This window comes from Gossypium arboreum, chromosome 4, assembly GCF_025698485.1.
Source record: "Gossypium arboreum isolate Shixiya-1 chromosome 4, ASM2569848v2, whole genome shotgun sequence".
Taxonomy (NCBI): Eukaryota; Viridiplantae; Streptophyta; class Magnoliopsida; order Malvales; family Malvaceae; genus Gossypium; species Gossypium arboreum.
In genome coordinates, this window is record NC_069073.1 from 104,410,162 (window position 1) to 104,431,006 (window position 20,845).

The window sequence follows — 20,845 nt, forward strand, 5'->3', positions numbered from 1 at the left end:
TTATGTTTTTTCTTTTATTTTTCTTGTCAAAAGTCTGCTTGAGCTTGTAGAAATACAAGTGATTGGTTAGGAGCATGTATATAGGTTGATTGTATATATTACACTATAAGAAAGACATTAAGTAATTGAACATACCAAATGACATAGAAAATATAAAGAAATGAGCATGCTAGTATGTATGATAAATGGTTAAAATTGCAATTGCTTGATTGCTTAAATTTGTAAATATTGAGATACACAAGGATGACCTAAGGCATTGTTTGGTATAACCCAGGGAAAAATATCTAACCTTATTCATCGATCCTTAGTACCTATTTCTGAGCCAGAAAACGCTTCTTGATGAACCTTCATACAAAACCTGAGCCAAAATATAAATTTGTACTTACCCTTTTTCTTTAGTCCCGAAAATGCATGAATTTATACGTCTAGCCATACGTATTAAAAGATAGGTAGATACATCATGGTGGTTTTTTAAAATTGAGACTTAAATAGGAAGAAGTAGAGTGATGGAGAAGAAGTAGAGTGATGGAGTAATTACAGGTCTAGCAAAAAATGTGCAAAACAAAAGAAAAATCCAAAAAAAAGTCAAAACAAGTAGAAAAGTACTTGATCAATGAAAAGTAAGTGAGAAATGGTGAAAAAGTCAAAACTGACTATACATAAAGTCATAAAATTAGAAACCTCAATAATTAGTGCACAAAAACTTGTGAGCTGATCGAAGTTATTTTACTATGTTGTAAATTCCTACATGGAGAAATAAGGAAGGTGAGAGAAGGAGAAATAAGGCGGTGAGTGGGCAAGGGTTATTAAGGGGGGAGAATAGGGGACAATATTATGTGCCAAACTACTTTCATGCTTGAAACTATTTTGATGCACCATTTCTTCAATTCTATACCAACCTTAAGCCTCAGAACGTTACTGTAACACCCCTAACCTGTATCCATCATCAGAATAGGGTTATGAGACATTATCGGATAACACACCTTATTCACATACACTTAAGTTGTAACACCCCAAACCCAGCCTAGACGTTATGGCCGAATCTGTGATGTCACATTGGAGTGCTTTCCCAAACATTAATTGATGAAAAATCCATTCTTTATAAACACTTCTTTAGATTCATAACAAAAGGTTAGGAGGCCTAGTTCATTGTGAAAAATCAAGTTGTTTAGGTAAAATATTACTTAAATTAGTTTATTACTAACTTTAAAACCATGTTTGTGATGAAAGCTTTTAAAATGTGTTGTGTGATAAACGCCAAATTATACATAGTTTTACCCCAAATACTTAGCATATTTATGGATGTTTACTACTAGATTTGTGGATTTTGGTGCTCTTAATCCAGTTATTTCATGTTTTGTACTCAGGAGAGCACCAAGAGTCAAAAGGAGCCAAAAACGAGCTACAAAGGGACAAAACGGACCAAATCGAGAAGATCACACGGCCTAAGCCTTGCCACACGGGCATCTCACACGCCCATGGTCTTCGAGGGTGTTGACCAAGGTTTACACAATTCACACGGCCTGGATATTGAGCCCACACGGCCGTGGCAATTTAACGGATCGAACACGGACTGGCAATCACATCACACGGTCGTGGAACACGGGCGTGTCCCTTTTTCAAAGAGTTGTATTTTACACGGAAAAGAGTACTTCGGGAGGAAGAAAACCAATCCAAAGCCTATATAAACACCCTAAGTATGACCCAGAAAGAGGGCCTCTTCTAGAACTTTTCTAGAATACAGAACCACACGCCAGGAATTACTTGAAGGAAGCCAGACGATCCATCCCAAAAGATGGAGCTACTCCAAAACTGAAGATCTCTCTCAGAATTCCTTCAGAGGTTTTAGAGTTTTCTTCATGTTTTGTTATTTTTATACTTTTGAGATGTACTCTTATTTTATTATGAACTAAACCCCTTAGATACCTAAGGGGGATAAAACCTATGATGGATCTTGTTATTATTATATGAACTGTATGATAAATACTTGATTTGTTCTTAATTATGTGTTTTTAATGCTTGAGTTAATATTCTGGGTATTAATTCATGATTTGATATGCTTATGCAGAGGAGGAATTGACCCTGCCTAAGAGTAGATTTGGCATAATTAAGCAGAGTTGATCTAATGCCTAGAAATAGGGTTACGAGATTTTGTCGGATTGGAGTGAAACCTAGTATGGGAGTCCATAGAGTGATTTACTGCTTCTCTAGGGGTTTTAATTAAGAAAAAAATTTCGTTATTAGTCTCGAAAGGGATAATACATAGGTTAAGGAGTCTCACGGATCAAGTCAATTGAATAAATCGTCCGGTTCAGAGTCAGATAACAAGTGAAATCTAGGTGGATTCCTCATTGGGTGTCGTCTTTATCAATTGCTTCTCTTCAAGTCCTTTTCCAAATTTTCTCTTCGCTTTAATTAAATTAGTTAATTAGTTTAGATAATTAGTTTAATAAACAAATCCTTTTATTCCTAGGCTAGATAATAAAAAGATAGTTATTACTGGTACTTTTGGTTCCCTTGGGTATGATATCCTGGTCTTGCCATTACTATACTATTGTTCGATAGGTGCGCTTGCCTTTTCGTCGTGATAATAGTTAGTCTAGGTTTGATCTTCATTATAAATATTTATTACTTGTTACGAATCATGCGATCAAGTTTTTGGCGCCGTTGCCGGGGAACTGAAATATTAGGAACATTAAATTTTTATTACTTTACCCATTTATTTTTCTTGCAAATTTATTTTATTTTATTATTTATTAATTTACTTTTTCTCTCTCTTGACAGGTTTTTATAGTTTATGACTAGAAGAAACCGATCAGGACCATTACTTTTTGACGAAGAAATCGATCGCACAGTTCGTAGAAATCAAAGAGAAATAAGGCGTAGTTTACGATACACGGAGAACGAGCGAGAAGATAATACTCAAACCCCAACCGAATAGATGGACGAAAACCCAGGCGATGAGCTGCCTCCTACAATTGCAACTAATCAAAATCCTGCTCCACGTACTATGTATGACTATGCTAAACCTTCTTTAATAGGAACTGAGTCTAGTATAGTTAGACCTACTATTGCTGCGAATAATTTCGAACTAAAACCTAACACAATTCAGATGATACAGCAGTTTGTTCAATTTGATGGTTTGCAGGATGAGGATCCTAACACGCACTTGGCGAATTTTCTTGAATTTTGCGATACATTCAAAATCAATGGCATTTCTGATGATGCCATTCGTCTTCGGTTATTTCCCTTTTCACTGAGAAACAATGCCAAGCAGTGGTTGAACTCGTTACCACAAGGGTCTATCACTATTTGGGAACAAATGACTGAGAAATTTTTACTAAAATATTTTCCGCCAGCTAAAACGGCTAAATTACATAATGATATCTCTTCTTTTGTGTAGATGGATTTAGAAATACTTTACGATGCATGGGAGAGATACCATGGGTTACCGCTTTGGCTGCAAGTTCAAACGTTCTACAATGGTGTGAATCCCTCGATAAGACAAATGATTGACGCAGTTGCTGGCAGAACCATCAACAATAAAACACCGGAAGATGCCTATGAATTCATAGAGGAGATGTCACTGAACAAATATCAGTGGCAAGTTATGAGGACAAAGCCAACAAAAACAGCCGGCTTTTAGAACATCGATTCAGTCACCATGCTCTTTAATCAGGTAGAACTTCTCAATAAAAAGATTGATAGTTTTCTTGGTTTTACACAGGTACATCCAGTAATGAGGTGTGACTCAAGTGGAGGAGGTGTGCATACAGAATACCAATCCTTCAATCCTACAACTGAAGAAGAACAAGTCAACTATATGGGTAAAAATAACTTTAGATTTCAAAATAACCTATACAGTAATACCTATAATGCAGGTTGGAGGAACCACCCAAATTTCTCCTAGGGTGGTCAAGGGAATCAAAAGACACAAAATCCTCAAGTTTTCAACAGCCACCTTATCAGAAAGAGAAGAAACCAAACCTTGAAGAGATGCTTTCTAAATTCATCTCGATGTCAGAAACCCGTTTCCAAAATATCGAGACAGCACTTAAGAATCAACAAGCATCAATCCAAGGACTCGAAACTCAGACAGGCCAGCTGTCCAAACTAATCTTCGAATGACCACAAGGTAGCTTACCAAGTAATACTGAACCTAATCCGAGGGAGCACCTCAATGCAATTAGCACTCCAAATAAGGACGGACTCATTTCACCCGAGCCAGAAATACAGCAAAACAACGCGATGAACAAAGGACAAGAAAAGGTAAACAATAATGATCCCAAACAGGTAAGTACGAATCATGAACCTCGTGTGCCATATCCTAAAGCGATGACGAACGACAGAATAGAAGAACAATTTTGTAAGTTTGTCAAACTCTTAAAGAAATTACATATTAACTTACCCTTTATTGAAGTTCTTTCACAGATGCCCAACTCAGCAAAATTCTTAAAGGAACTTCTAAGCAATAAAAGGAAATTAGACGCTACATCGCATGTGGAACTCAATGCAGTCTGCTCAGCTATTCTAAAGAATAAGCTACCTAGCAAATTGAAAGATCCAGGGAGTTTTACAATTCCTTGCTTAATTGGTAGTTTATCTGTGAATAATGCTTTAGCTGATCTAGGGGCAAGTATAAATGTTATGCCCTATAAAATGTTTAAACAACTCGATCTCAGTAAACCCAAATAGACTAGGATGAGCATACAATTGGCTGACAAAACAGTTAGATTTCCTAAAGGTATTATTGAAGATGTTCTCGTTAAAATTGATAAGTTTATTTACCCAGTAGACTTTGTCGTCTTAGATATGGATGAGGATAACGAGGTACTTTTAATTTTAGGATGACCCATTTTAGAAACTGCCAGAACCATTATAAATGTAGGCACAGGAGAGCTAAGACTTCATGCAGGTGACGACGCAGTAACACTTCAAACACGTGACTCAGTAAAAACCTCTAAAACTCAAAATAACGTTATAAAACCTGTTGATGATAAAACTAATACTCAATCATCCTTGCAGGAACCCCCTCAAACCAAGACAACGGAGACAGTGCACTATTATCATGTAGAGAACAAAGACACCCATGAGGAACGAAGGCTTCAAATAGAGGAGCTAGATGAATGGCGAGCACACAAACTGAGAACATGTGATAAACCGAAACTACGCCAAAACAAGCCCGATACCTCTCCTAATCAACTTCAAGTTCGCGATAAAGTCTTACTGGATGCTGCAGATCCCCACATTGTCACTACCACACCAAATGAGGAAATCCCTCTTACGGTACTCAGTATTTTCCCATTCGGTACGATTGAGGCGAGTCATCCCAAGTTCGACACTTTTAAGGTAAACAACACCTGATTAAAACCTTATTTTAAGATTGACAGTAGGAACGAGGAGTATGAACTCCTCAAACCACCATGATAAATCAATAGAGAGGTAAGTCGAGCTTAGACTATAAATAAGCGCTTCTCGGGAGGCAACCGGAGCACTAACATATTTTGATTTCTTTATTTTTAACTTCTCACACTTCGAATCAATTAACTTAGTCTTTGAATTGCAAAGTTTTTCAGCACATGCGGCCAGGCACACGGGCGTGCCTAAAGCCGTGGCCAAACAGGGGAAGAGACACGCCGTACGATACGGCCGTGTTGAAACAAGACATGCTTTTCCCAAAAGACAGGGTGTGATAAATCCCCCACAGCCATGCGACATGGCCGTGGGTGAACTTGATAGGAGACCACGGGCGTGGGAATGAAAAACCACGAGCGTGCCAGGGACAAGGCTCGATTCTGTTTCTTGGACATGGGCGTTAGACATGCCCATACCATTCAGCCGTGTACAATAATACACGGGCGTGCTACCATAAAACATGGGCGTGGGAGAAGCGAACAAAGCTACGCACTACCGTGCAACATAGCCGTGTTTGACACACGCCCAAGAGACACGGGCGTGTGACAGTAGCCGGGCACGACCTAACTCGCAAAATTTGAAAAACACGGGCTCACCCTCAAAGTACACGGGCGTGGCCCTAGACCATGTGACCCTCCCCTATATAAACAAACCACTGTTCATATTCTTCCTCCTTTCAAAACCCTAGCCGAAATCTACCCTCCCCCAACCCCTAATCCCTATTTCGGCCACCATTCCCCAGATTCTCACTTCCCCAACCCCCAAACCACCCTCAAATCCACTCTCCTTGCATTAATCCCCATTTCTCCTCCTTATACCCTCTATTTTCCCACCACAAGGCTTCCTCTCAACGTCACACGCCCGTGCACCGCCTTACAACAGCCTTTGGTTCACTTTTTCAACCTTATTTTTCCAATTTGTGTTGCTACATTAGTATTCTACATGCTTTGCATAGATATTGTTACTATTACAAATATGTTTTAGACAAGTTAGGAATTTGCTTTAGAATTTTCTATATTTGACTTGTTTAAGCTACTAAATAGCATATACTAATTTTAGGCCTATTTCTTAACTACTGATGTATCTTGGATTCTATCAATGCTCATGTATTTCCAGGTACATTATGTCGTCATCAAGAAAGAGGCAAGAAGGCCGTAGTCCCTTCCTCAAAGAGACGTAGGGGATAGGGTTCTTCCTCGGTATGTGCTACAGCTGAAGTTTGGCACCCATTCCTTGAATTTCTGTAAGCTTCGCAGGAGGAGCTATTTCAGATACTACGCCAGACGACCTATCACCAATTGTGTTGCATCAATCAACTTGTTGCCAGTAGAGCAAGTCCATTTCATGATGCCATCTGCGTCCTCCTGTCCATAGACCCATGGGAACGGTTCTTCGCTATTACCGAGCCCACTTATTTAGAGCTAACTTTAGAATTATGCTCTACTTTTCATTTACAGGTGGTGATGAAGAACAATGATGACCTAGGCACCATTCACTTCTGATTAGGCGGTCTAGTTTGTGCGATGAGTGTCCCAAAGTTTGGAGTTGCTTTGGGACTTTACACCGATGAGTTTATGGAGGAGAAGGACATGAATGCACTACCACGCAATATCCACATCTCCTCCTCCTTATGCTGGAAGGCTTTGGCACCACTCTCTTCCACCTACGACCCTAGCCACTCGAAGGCCTCAACTCTTTCATCTTCCCTACGATATCTCTATGCTATATTGGTACACACCTTGACCAGAAAGAGAGAGAGCACTGGCATCGTCAACACCCACGATGCCTACTATTTATGGTGCATGGCGAATGCACACGTGACTGACTTGGCCTACTTCATTGCTTTCGCCATTCGCCACCAGACCGAGCGGCATAGGAAGGGAGTGATCTCCATCGGCCCCTACGTGACGAGCCTTGCTAGACACTTCGGCCTCCTCAACACTGTGGCCCAGTCATCAGAGCTTACCTTGATAGGTCAGATGTCCCCACAAGGCATTATGACTATGTTACATTTGAGGATGATCGATCACCGACATGGGACTGATCCTCCTTAATACCGTCACTCTCATGCCATTGACGAGGAAGATCTTAAGGACACCCCTGATGATATTCCCCCACAACATGAGGAGCCTTCCACCGTGCCACCTAGGGAACGACCAGTTCATGTAGCTGCTCTATTAGCACATCTTTCCGATCGACTCGCCTACTTCGAGCTGTATTGCACTACGCAGATCAAAATGATTCACGAGCGAGATCAGCGATGGGACCAATAGATGGACGATATGCAGGCCATGATGCAGCAGCTGTGCCAGGAGTTTCATATCGCCACTCTAGCATCACCACCTGAGGGCCCCACCGATGAGGATCATTGAATCCTCCTATTTTTTTATTTATTCTTATTTTTATTTTATTTTATTTATTTTTATTTTTCTTTTAATTTTTATTTTCATTTCAATTTTATTATTTTATTTTGAAAGACATATTTATATTAGTAAATTTTATTTTTTTTCCATTTTCTGGTATTTCTAACAAGTAATTCCACTACGCTCTCTTCCACACCAACTCTTAATAAGCTCTTCATGATTCTACAGACTTCCAAGCAAAGCTGCTAGGAAAATTTTACGGAATGAGGAAAAACAAGGGAAACAATACCTCACGAGTGCCATGTTCAACGACCCAATTTCTTCATCTAGCCAAAAACAATGGCAGCTACCACTTTCCCCGAACACTCTATCCTCAAAATCAAGCTCCGCATCCATATAACAGCGAGTTTCACCTCCTTTCCTCTTATGATTTTCTTTATTTTGAATAATCTATCTTTGTACATTGAGGGTAATGTACATCTTAAGTGTGGGGGGGTGAACATGAAACCTAACTTTTTGCATTATTCTCAAATCCCTGAATTTGGTCTGTGCTTAAGTGTTTTCTCATAATATTTATAGAATGAATTCTGATTGATAGATAAGTATTGTTGATATGTCGTGAATTAGACCAAGGGAATTATGCATGATTATTTGATTATAGGACCTTAAAGAATCGAGCATAATAAGTTGATATTTTGAGAAATAAAATTTTTAGACTATTTCACCTAAATTGAGGTATTATCTTGAAATCCTAAGTATACAGAAATGACATCAAAAACCCAAATTTTTGGTAAGATCTTTGAGCCTTTTGAGCATATAGCTTTCTTTCTTGCTCACTTCTTTTGTGGTTTGAGTGTGTCAACATTGAACTGTTATTCTAGAACTTGCTTCGATTATACATGTTGAGATCACATGTATGATTTGATATACTGAGATGATAAAGGCACTTAGGATTCAACCCATTTAATCCATAAAAAGCCTTCCTACATAATTAAACCCTTAGCGAACCCCCTTTGAGCCTACTAACTTTTTTTTTATTGATTAACCCTTATCATTAACCCATTAACCCATTATTGTTAAAATCCTCTTACTTAATTTACCTTTTTATCGAGATTAAATTTAATATTATTACCTCACTATGTTCCCATTTTTTGTTACTAAATCATGAAGTATGATTTCTGTATTGTATTGACTTGATTTGTTCTTAAAAAAAAAAGTAATTCTCAGTAAGCTAAAGTTGTCATGAACTCATGTAAAATAGTTCTAGATATTTGTTTGTAGTTCAGTAATTAAGTTTTTGATAGTGGGGTAACATATTGAAATTATCTCAATTCTAGCCCCTATTCTTCAGCTTGTATCCATACCTGTAACCTAAACCCCATTACAACCATGCAAAGACCTTTTGATTAGTGTATCATATCATTTACAAGTGGTGGAGATTTGATTTTCATACAAGCCTATGGTAATAACTTTTCATGTTAGGCAATCGAGTGCTTAATCTTGAACCTTAAACACTTTGAGTGATTTGACTGAATCTTTAGTGAGGATGTCATCTCTTGTATATTTAGGACTAAAGTTGATTACTTAGAGGAAGGAGATTACCAATGATTTTTATTATCAAAATATCTGATTTAGATTGTTTGAGGCTTTTAATGCCCTTATAGTTAAATTCTCACTGTATAATTTTCTGTGGAATAGTTTGTAACATTATCAATACTGATCATGTGATTGAAAAGAATGAATTCTAGCAGTAAATGAGAGTTTTTCTTGAGGACAATAAAATGCTTAAGTATGGGGGTATTTGATAAACGCCATATTATACATAGTTTTACCTCAAATACTTAGCATATTTATGGATGTTTACTATTAGATTTGTGGATTTTGGTGCTCTTAATCCGGTTATTTCATGTTTTATACTTAGGAGAGCACCAAGAGTCAAAACGAGCCAAAAACGACCTAAAACGAGACAAAACGGACCAAATCGAGAAGATCACACGGCCTAAGCCTTGCCACACGAGCATCTCACACGCCCGTGGCCTTTGGGGGTGTTGACCAACGTTTACACGATTCACACGGCCTGGCCATTGAGCCTACACAGCCGTGGCAATTTAATGGATCGAACACGGCCTGGCAATCACGTCACATGACCGTGGCACACGGGCATGTCCCTTTTTCAAAGAGTTGTATTTTACACGGAAAAGGGTACTTAGGGAGGAAGAAAGCCAATCCAAAGCCTATATAAACACCCTAAGTATGACCCAGAGAGAGGGCCTCTTCCAGAACTTTTCTGGAATACAGAACCACATGCCAGGAATTACTTGAAGGAAGCCAGACGATCCATCCCAAAAGCCAAAGCTACTCCAAGACTGAAGATCTCTCTCAGAATTCGTTCAGGGGTTTTAAAGTTTTCTTCATGTTTTGTTATTTTTATACTTTTGAGATGTACTCTTATTTTATTATGAACTAAACCCTTAGATACCTAAGGGGATAAAACCTATGATGGATCTTGTTATTATTATCTCGAATCGTATGATAAATACTTGATTTGTTCTTAATTATGTGTTCTTAATGCTTGAGTTAATATTCCGGGTATTAATTCATGATTTGATGTGCTTATGCAGAGGAGGAATAGACCCTGCCTAAGAGTAGATTTGGCATAATTAAGCGGAGTTGATCGAACGCCTAAAAACAGGGTTATGAGATTTTGCCGGATTAGGGTGAAACCTAATATGAGAGTCTATAGAGTGATTTACTGCTTCCCTAGGGGTTTTAATTAAGAAACAAATTTCGATTAATTCAACTGAGGGTTAGACGTTATTAGTCTCGAAAGGGATAATAACATAGGTTAGGGAGTCTCACAGATCAAGTCAAGTGAATAAATCGTCCGGTTCAGAGTCAGATAACAAGTGAAATCTAGGTGGATTCCTCCTTGGGGGTCGTCTTTATCAATTGCTTCTCTTCAAGTCTTTTTCCAAATTTTCTCTTCGCTTTAATTAAATTAGTTAATTAGTTTAGATAATTAGTTTAATAAACAAATCCCTTTATTCCTAGGCTAGATAATAAAAAGATAGTTATTACTGGTGCTTTTGGTTCCCTTGGGTACTATATCCCAGTCTTGCCATTACTATACTATTGTTCGATAGGTGCGCTTTCCTTTTCGTCGTGATAATAGTTAGTCTAGGTTTGATCTTCATATATCGCGTGATGTTTTCAGAAAAACATTTGTTTACATTTTGATGAAAATCAGCGTCCTATTACAGATAGGTAAAATAAAATAATTAGATAAATAAATCTCCTAAATTAAGTAAAAATTAAAGCGGCCTTATTACATAATAAAAACCCAATATAAAATCTTAATTATATATAAAAAAAGAAATAACTAGGTCGAATGACCACCACTGAGTCCTCCGTCACCTCGATCCGTCTAAGCTTGGGGATTTCCTGCACAGATAACAGATGGGTGAGTTTATGAAAACTCAGAATCTGTAATCCCAAAATAACGAACAATCAGAGTAAACGCAATCTGAGCCTAGGCCCGTTAGTTCCAGTTAGGGCCTTAGCCCCTTTTACAATAACAGTATCAATCTGGGCCTGAGCCCATTTCAGTAACAGAGGCAGTCTGGGCCTTAGCCCATATCAATACAGTATGCAAAAAAAGAATCCTACCCAATCCACCAGCTATACACCATCTTCGTACCAGCCCTACACTCCATGTGGGGATAAAATCGACCTACCCAACCCTACACACCAAATAGTACCAATTTCGGTACTAAAACAGTATTCGTAGTAGAGCTCCCAAAAATAGGCTTATAGCCTTTCAGTACACTTTCTCCAAAATCATGTATCCCACCCCATGTAATGCAACATAATATCATACGTGTATGCAGAAATGTCATGTTCAAAAACAATCATACATAATACAGGGATATTTCAGTCAATTTACCTCAAGGGGTATAATGGTTATTTCATCAGTATATGGTCTAAGTGTACTTACTGACCCAATAGTAGGTCCACAGTCGTCTCGAGCGACCCGTGCAACCTTAAAAGTTGATTAGTGCTAATGGGCCTCTATCCCATATCACGGGCCCATATGGGTCCACACTCTCGTTGGCTCACATAGCCCAAAAAAATGGCCTCAGCTGTGTAGTTCACACAACCTGGCCTACTATTTTCCATATTTAGCGTGATTTTTCCATGTAGGGCTCACAAGCCCATTGGGCCCACACGGCCCAGTTCGACCCAACGTGGCCAGTATCATTTTGGTCCATGAGAATGCTTGTGGCCATCTCATCGCACACACGACCATGTTTGATTACACAGCTTGCTACACAGCCTGCCATACACCCGTGTGGTACTGTCAGCCCACTTTTCGGCTTTTCGGCTTTTGCAGTTACACATCTAATGGTAGTGTTCACACACCTGTTATGGAACTGTAGACGCAACACTTCCAGGGTCGAAGCACCTACGATTCACAACAACCCTACCATTAGTCACATACGTGGTTAATCCAAAACCAAGGTATTGAGAATACTTTACCCTACTCATCGCTACTTGCCAACCAACCAAATCTAAGACCCCCTTTTGATCCAACCAACGTATTCTCTCCAAAGCTATAACCTTTACATGAAACAGTTAACCAATCCATAAGAATCTGTAACCCAACATAAGTATGTAGAACTTAAAGTACTCACCGCGAATGAAAGGATCACCTGTAGGGGAAAGAGTAATCGACCCTACACCTTGCTTATAAAAACGAGCCCCTAGCAACCAACGAAAAAATCACAGTGTTACAAGTCAACCATTAAGAAGGAGAACAGAATAAGTGAGAAGGGTACATTCGGCCCACAAAAAGAGAAATTGACATTTCCTGAGAAGATGTGTAATGCCCCCACGCCCGAAACCGTCGCCGGAGTCGAGCTTGAGGGGTTACCGAACATAATTTATCAAATTAAGAACTTCAAATCATTTGTTTCTACATTCACGACTTTCTAACTACCCGTCACGATTACAAGAAAATCATATCTCGAGTTACTGAAACTTGAAATAAAGATCCGTAAATTTTCCTAAATCTAGACTCATATATATATTTATTAATTGTTTTCTAGAATTTTTGTTGGGCCAATTAGTACAATTTATTAGTTCTGATCTCCCTGTTTCAGGTTCGACCGCTCGACATCTGTGTATTACGAATCAGATATCTCTCTATACAGAATTTCAATGACTACAAGGTTTGTTTTATTAAAACTAGACTCAATAAGGAATCTGTAAATATAAATATAAACTTCTAATTATTTTTTAAAATTTATTATGAATTTTTAAAGTCAGAACAGGGATCCAGAAATCACTCGCCCTGTTTCACAAAAGTTTAAATATCTCATAAAATATAATTTATATGCCTGTTTTGTTCAATCCACATGAAAATAGACTCATTAAGCTTGAATTTCATAACTTACTCATTATTTAGTTCCATTTATACTATTGTTAGTGATTTTTCAAATTCATGTCATTGCTGCAGACAATATTCATTTTAAGGCAAGTTTCATCTTTCCATGAATTTTTATGAACTAGATAACCTATTAAACTTCCATAATATCAAACATGATCTAAATTAGCCATCACCATGACTTATCAATATCAAACATTTTCTCAACCAAATATGGCCATATCATAAAATTATTTACACAAAATAAGTATATTGCTATACATGCCATACTTAAGTTTTACAAGCCATTTACCCAGATGAAAGTCGTTTGGATAGTGTGATCGAACCTTCGACCCGTCCCGATTCCTGAGCTGGCTTGTTCAAAACTATAGTAAATAAAGAGGAGGGAGTAAGCATAAATGCTTAGTAAGTTCATATGTAAATAACAAGTAACATAACAATACAAATATACCAAACAACTTTAGCATGGTATCACCAAAACATATATCACATTTCTAAACATCATTCATTATCTTACCACCTTATCGTTGTTGTATCTATTTTCAACCCGAGGGTTAAGAACATACCTGTCCAAAGTGTCCATTTCACAACACTTACCAAAACGTCACTTGCATCTTAAGTGTTCTTCCATTTCACTAGAAATTTCACCCGTTGAACACATCGGAATACAACTCGGATACACGGATAATTTGCACATAAGTGCCTCATATGTAATCAAGAAATCATGTAACCCGCCCCTAAGTGAACTTGGACTCAACTCAACGAGCTCGGGCGTTCACATCCATAAGTGAACTCGGACTCAACTCAACGAGTTCGGATGCCTAGTTACATCTCACGAACTCGGACTTAACTCAACGAGTTCGGACATTCGCATCTATAGGTGAACTCGGACTCAACTCAACGAGTTCGGATGCTCAACCATCCTAGTGACATGTCACTTGTATCCTAATCTATTCCTAAGGTTCAAACGGGATTTTCCTCGAACACATATCCTTGCCATCTTAGTAAAATACCAAAACCAATACTCGGTAGTACTTTATATTTAACAATTAATACACATAATTTGCATTTTATTCAAAATAACCACAAAGCATATATTTCATAATAAAATTAGCATATCATATAATTAACATCAATAACTTAAAATAACAATTATGCTACATTATTTACACATGAACTTACCTTGGTACCAAAATATAAAGATTTTGCAATTTAGTCCACAATCTTTTTTTCCTCGATCGCGACTTGAATCTCGTTTCTCTTGATCTATAATGCCAAATTAATCTTATTTAATACATACATTCATCAAAACAGAATTTAATACGAACTTTGGAAAAATTACACTTTTGCCCCTAAACTTTTGCATAATTACACTTTTGCCCCTAGGCTCGAGAATTAAACTTTATTCCTTATTCTTATGTTTTATAACATGCTGATCACTTTTCCCTTCTATGGCAACATCAAATTCTCTCTAACATATACTTGTGACTATTAGGTATTTTTGCCGATTAAGCCCTTTTACTCGTTTTCACTCAAAACCGAGTAGCACAAGTTGTCTAACATAATTTAAAACCTCATATTCTATCATAAAACATCAAAATACACAAATTTCACCTATGGGTATTTTTCCAAATATAAACCCTAGGTTGAATTATTGCTAACATAAGCTTAATCGAGCTACCGGGATTCCAAAAACGTAAAGAACATTAAAAACGGGGCTTGGAATCACTTACTATGGAGCTTGGAAGCTTGAAACAAACCCTAGCTATGGAGAACCCTTGAAATTTCGGCCTAATGAAGAAGATGGACAAAAATTGGCTTTTAATTTTGTTTTTAATTTATTTTAATAACTGAATGACCAAAATTCCCTTACTACTAAACTTTCCAAAAATTCCTTCCATGTCCTAATTTTGTCCATGAACTTAAAATTTGTCAAATTGCTATTTAAGACCTCCTCATTAATATTCCAAAACAATTTCATACTAAAAACTTCTAGAATGCAAGTTTTGCAACTTATTCGATTTAGTCCCTACTTTCAATTTAAGCACTTTAGGCATAGAATTTCATCACGAAATTTTCACACAATCATGCAATCATATCATAATCATCAAAATAATAATAAAATAATTATTTCTATCTCGGATTTGTGGTCACGAAACCACTATTCCGATTAAGCCCTAATTCAGGATATTACAAGATGACTTACCAATATTTAGCCAAGACTCAAGCCTAGAAGTAGCCCAAATTGAAAAGGGGTGTTCGACCAAAAACTATTCGGCTAAAAGAAGGAAGAATGAAAGTGGGAACAAGGTGTTCGGCTTTGAAGAACAAAGGACCTTAGGTTCAGCCAACATAGTAGAAGAGTAAAGAAAGTCGAAGGGAAAAGGAGGAAATAATCGGCCAATAAATCAAGAACAAAAACCCAAAAGTTGAGAACGAAAGGAAGAGGAGACAATTGATCAATAAGCACTGTCGTGAAGAGCCAAAACGGAATAGGCAAGTGCCCGAATGGTTAAAATGAGAAGTACCCCCAAGACCCCTAGCAGAAAAGGCTACTCGGTATTTGTGAAAAATTCTCTAAAACGTAAAAAGGGAAAACGAGAGTACAAAACTGACCAAAATGAGAAGTATGACCCTAGGCCGAATTCTTGAGTGCCTAGAGTCCCCATTCGGCACTAACTCCCCCCCCCCAACTTCAAAATCACCTGATCTATCCTTAACTCCCTCCTACAATCTCTCCAAGACCGATTCAAACTCCCCTCCCCTCATCAGAGTTTCGGTCAAACACTACTGCCCCCCAAGGCAAGAAATAAAGTAATCTCCCTTTGCACAATCTAGGATTCGAATCCCAGGCTCCTTACACACACCACACGCCACTTACCACTGGGCTAGCAGGCTCAGCTTGTTATGTTTTTAACAAGTTCTGCATATAACCATGCTGACCAAAGGTAGGGGTTTTAACCTTAATAAGCCAAAATTTTGCTCAAGCCAAGGCTGGAACCCAAGACTTCCCAGATACTCCCAAAGCACTAAACCACTCAGGCAAACACACATTCCTGCCGCAACATACAAAAACAATTTAACAGGCGTTTTTGGGATTTGGGGCATTACAATTCTATCTTCCTTAAAGAAAATTTTGGCCTCGAAATTTACCTGGTCAGAATAGGTGAGGGTACTATTGTCGCATCGCCTCCTCGGGTTCCTACGTAGCCTCCTTAGAACTGTGGTTCTGCCATAGGAATTTCACTAATGGGATTGATTTCTTCCTCAAGACTTTTATCTCACGATCCAAAACCTGGACTAGTTCCTCCTCGAAAATCAGATCAGGTCTAACTTCAATCTCCTCCACCAGCACAACATGTGTAGTATCAGAGCGGTATCGTTTCAGCATAGAGACGTGGAACACATCATGAATCCACTCTAATTCAAAAGGTAACTCTAACTGGTAGGCAACTGGTCCCACTCGTCTCAAAATGCGATAAGGTCCAATAAAGCTTGGGTTCAACTTGCCCTTACGCCCAAATCTCAATACTTTCTTCTACGGCGAGACCTTCAGAGAACAAAATCTCCCATAGAATACTCAATTTCCTTATGATTTAGATATGCATATGACTTCTGTTTATCAGATGCTGCCTTCAGTCAATCCCGAATTAGTCTGACCTTATCCTCGGTATCAGATACTAAGTCTGGACCTAGAGCATGCCCTTTACCCAACTCAGTCCAACATGACGGAGTGCGACACCTACGACCATTAAGTGTTTTGTAAGGTGCCATTTGTATGCTAGACCGGCAGCTATTGTTCTAAGCAAACTCTGCTAACGGCAAGTAATCCTCCCCACTACCCCGGAATTCAATTACACAACTCCTTAACATGTCCTCTAGTATCTGAATCACCCCCTCCGACTGATCATCTATCTGAGGATGGAACGTAGTACTGAAGTCCAACTGTATCCCTAGAGCTTCATGTAACTTCCTCCAGAATCGAGATGTGAAGCGAGGATCTCTGTCAGATATTATGGAAACTGGTACCCCATGCAGTCTCACTATCTCAGATACATATAGCTTAGCCAATTTCTGCAATGAATAATCTATGCGAACTGGTATGAAATGAGCAGTTTTGGTCAATCGATTCATGGTAACCCACACTGAATCTTTCTTAGAATGCGTTAGGGGTAGCCTACTCACAAAGTCCATAGTTACTCTTTCCTACTTCCACAGCGGAATTTTAACTGGCTGAAGTAACTCAGAAGGTAACTGATGCTCCGCTTTAACCTGTTGACAAGTCAGACACTTCCCTACAAAGTTGGTAATCTCACGCTTAAAACCTGGTCACAAATATATCTCACGAAGATCTTTCTACATCTTATTTTCACCTAGATGCATAGTATAGGGGCTACTATGTGCCTCTCGCAGTAAAGTCTGCCTCAAATCAGTATCCTTAGGTACACAAATTCTGCCTCGGAAACAAAGTAGCCCTTCACTGTTCAGTTCCAAATCTATCGTATAACCACTTTCAATCTGATGGAACCGAAAACCCAATGACTTATCTTCCAACTACTTACTCTTGATCTGTTAAATCCACATTGGTTTAACTTGGAGCTCAGCCAACAAGCTACCATCATCAAATAAGCTAAGACGAGCAAACATTGCTCTCAGATCAGTCATAGCCTTACGGCTCTGTGAGTCAGCCACCACATTGGCCTTACCAGGGTGGTATTCAATCGAACAGTCATAATCCTTAAGAAGCTCAATCCATCTACACTGCCTAAGATTTAACTCCTTCTGAGTGAGGAGATACTTGAGGCTCTTGTAATCCATGTAAATGATACACTTCTCACTGTACAAGTAATGCCTCCAAATTTTCAATGCGAATACCACTGCGGCCAAAGTCATGTGTTGGGTAATTCACCTCATGAGTCTTAAGCTAGAAAGACGCATAAGCTACAACCTTACCCTCCTGCATCAACACACATCCCAAACTAACATGTGATGCATCGCTATAAACAGTAATTTTTTTTCTAGACTCCGGCTGAATCAAGATAGGGGCCTCGGTCAGAACTTTCTTGAGCTTCGCAAAGCTCTCTTGTTGCTCATCAGTCCAGTTAAAAGGTATGCCTTTATGAAGCAGCTTAGCTAAAGGCACGGTAATTAGTGAGAACCCCTATACAAATCTCCGATAGTACCTAGCCAGACCTAGAAAACTATGAATTTTTGACACAATATTAAGCTGCTTCCAAGCTAAAACAACCTCAATTTTCTGAGGGTCAACCCTAATCCCCTCAGCAGATACCACATGACCAAGAAACGTTATCTCACGTAACCAGAATTCACACTTGCTGAAATTGGGATACAATTGTTTCTCCTTCAAAGTTTGCAGAACCAGTCGCAGATGTTCATCATGTTTATTCTCAGTCCTCGAACACACCAGTATATCATCGATAAATACTACCACAAACCGACCTCGATAGGGTTGAAACACTTTGTTCATCAGATCCATAAAGGCTGCCGGTGCATTTGTTAGTCCGAATGGCATAACCAAGAATTCATAACGGCCATAACGAGTCCTAAACATCATCTTGTGCACATCGGCCTCTTTAACTTTCAATTGGTGATACCCCAACCGAAGATCTATCTTAGAAAAAGTTGATGCCCCATGCAGTTGGTCGAACAGATCATCAATCCTCGGTAGAGGGTATTTGTTCTTAATTGGTTAGCTTGTTCAGTTGTCTGTAGTCGATGCACATACACATGGATCAATCCTTCTTTTTCACAAATAAGACTGGTGCTCTCGGTCAGATAAACCCACGGTCTAGTAGCTTTTAAATTTGAGCCTTAAGCTCTACAAGCTCTTTCAGTGCCATTCTATAAACGGCGATGGACACCGGAGCTGTACCAGGAAGGAGCTCAATCCCGAACTCCACGTCAGGTTCTGGAGGTAACCCCGGTAACTCTTTCGGAAAGACGTCTGAAAATTCCTTAACAGTCCTGATATCCTTTACCGAAGAGTCCCCAACATCTAAAACACTAACGTAGGCCAAGAACGCCTCACAACCCTTGCGAACCAACTTCTCGGCCCTAAGTGCACAAATTACATTACTTAAATAGTTTCATAGTTCCCCAATTGCCACTATCTCCTCATCAGCTTTAGTCCTCAGCATAACTCGCTTAGTGGCACAATCCAAGCTTACCTGATTTTTAACTAACCAATCCATGCCCAATATTAGGTCGAATTCTCTGAAAGGCAGCTCCATAAGATCGGCCAGAAAGATAACTCCTTGTATCTCCGAAGGAACATCTTTAAATACCCTATCTATCCGAACGGACTGCCCCAACGGACTTAAAATAGTAATATCACTCATAGTGTTCTCAGCCATAATACTCAACATCCTAGACACAGAGCATGCTATATACAAATGTGTAGACCCAACATCAATCAATGCAGTATAAGGTATATTATGGACAGAGAACGTACCAGTAATAACATCTGGAGCGTCTGCATAAGCATAAACTAATGTCGGCTGCCTCACCTCAGTATGACTAGCACCTCTATCCGGTGCTCCACGACCACGACCCACACTATTTCCACCCCTGGCCTGACCTCAACCTCTCGGTGGTTGCTGACCACCTCGTTGAACATTACCAAAACAAGTAGCTTGCACCTGCTCGGGCCTTCGTGGACAATCCTTGACACAGTGCTCCACTGATCCACATCTCAGACATGCACCCATCCTTTTCCAACATTGGCCCTGATGGCGTTTCCTACAATCAGCACAAAACTATGGTTCAGAAGTAGCAGCAACAGCAGGGGTCCTAACTCTGACTGGCCCATAAGGTCTGGGCCTTTTCTTAAACCTTTGAAAAGAATTTGAGGGCTCAGCATCCCTCTTACCTTTGCATTTGTCTCTGTTCTGGCACTCAGCGCCTGTCACATCCTCGGTGATTTTTCCTTGTCAACCAGTGCTGCAAAATCTTGCTCCCTCTGAAGCGCTATCAGAACCCTTATACTATCTCTCAGGCCATCTTCAAACCAAACACACCACTCGTATTCTGTTGCCACCATTCCACGAGCATAGTGGCTCAGCCGCAAGAATTCAGCCTCATATTCAGCCACTATTCTATCTCCTTGAGTTAAGTTCAGAAATTCCCAGGTCAATCGATTAGTTTGAGTGCCCTCTTTGACAGTAAGCCACCATTGGTAAGCTTCATCTCTCAACAAAGATACTGGACCTTTTAGCTGTTGAACAGGGGTGCAGTCAAGGTCATCCATGATCTTTTCGGTGGCCTCTATCCAGTATTCAGCCATATTACTGGCAACTCAGCGATACCCCTGAATATCTCCACCCCATTAGTCCTGAGTCATTCTGTAACCGACCCACGGCCTACAGTACCAATACTAGGCCCAGTGACCCCGTCCAGAATCCTCAACATTACTTGGAACAGTGCGTCGTCTCCAGCCACTCGATTTTGAGACCCTGTCTCAGCCATAGGTAAAGATGGTGCCTCTCTAACTTCCTCATTAGGCTAGTGTCTAGAAGACGAATACCATGTCCTAGCACCTCCACGGATTCTGCCGTGGCCTCTACCATGAGTACCTCTAGTGTTCATTATCCAATCGTGCTTTTGT

General features: G+C 39.3%; 2 protein-coding genes across 2 annotated transcripts; both read right to left on the reverse strand.

The window, feature by feature from the left end:
- Positions 1-16,204: 16,204 nt before the first annotated feature.
- On the reverse strand, positions 16,205-16,995 carry LOC108458691 (uncharacterized). The gene is made up of 3 exons (XM_017758096.1): positions 16,882-16,995; positions 16,428-16,759; positions 16,205-16,277 (listed from the first exon to the last, which is right to left on the reverse strand). Exons 1-3 carry the CDS (start codon positions 16,993-16,995, stop codon positions 16,205-16,207), a joined length of 519 nt encoding a protein of 172 aa, XP_017613585.1.
- A 27-nt stretch (positions 16,996-17,022) lies between these two features.
- LOC108458690 (uncharacterized) lies at positions 17,023-20,524 on the reverse strand. The gene is made up of 7 exons (XM_017758095.1): positions 20,151-20,524; positions 19,826-19,980; positions 19,426-19,714; positions 19,104-19,296; positions 18,470-18,583; positions 18,281-18,382; positions 17,023-17,136 (listed from the first exon to the last, which is right to left on the reverse strand). Exons 1-7 carry the CDS (start codon positions 20,522-20,524, stop codon positions 17,023-17,025), a joined length of 1,341 nt encoding a protein of 446 aa, XP_017613584.1.
- Positions 20,525-20,845: the final 321 nt, after the last annotated feature.

Excerpts from the sequence above, each read along its gene's own strand:
- LOC108458691 (XM_017758096.1), bottom strand. The coding sequence starts at position 16,995 with ATGGCACCTTACAAAACACTTAATGGTCGTAGGTGTCGCACTCCGTCA. Across the intron at positions 16,760-16,881 it reads TATCTGATACCGAGGATAAG|AAGAAAGTATTGAGATTTGG; the intron begins GTCAGACTAATT and ends GTCTCGCCGTAG. Across the intron at positions 16,278-16,427 it reads CACAGTTCTAAGGAGGCTAC|GAATGTGTGTTTGCCTGAGT; the intron begins GTAGGAACCCGA and ends ATGTTGCGGCAG.
- LOC108458690 (XM_017758095.1), bottom strand. The coding sequence starts at position 20,524 with ATGGCTGAATACTGGATAGAGGCCACCGAAAAGATCATGGATGACCTT. Across the intron at positions 19,715-19,825 it reads TGGTCAGCAACCACCGAGAG|ACGCTCCAGATGTTATTACT; the intron begins GTTGAGGTCAGG and ends ATGCTTATGCAG. Across the intron at positions 19,297-19,425 it reads CTAATATTGGGCATGGATTG|GGCCGAGAAGTTGGTTCGCA; the intron begins GTTAGTTAAAAA and ends TTGTGCACTTAG.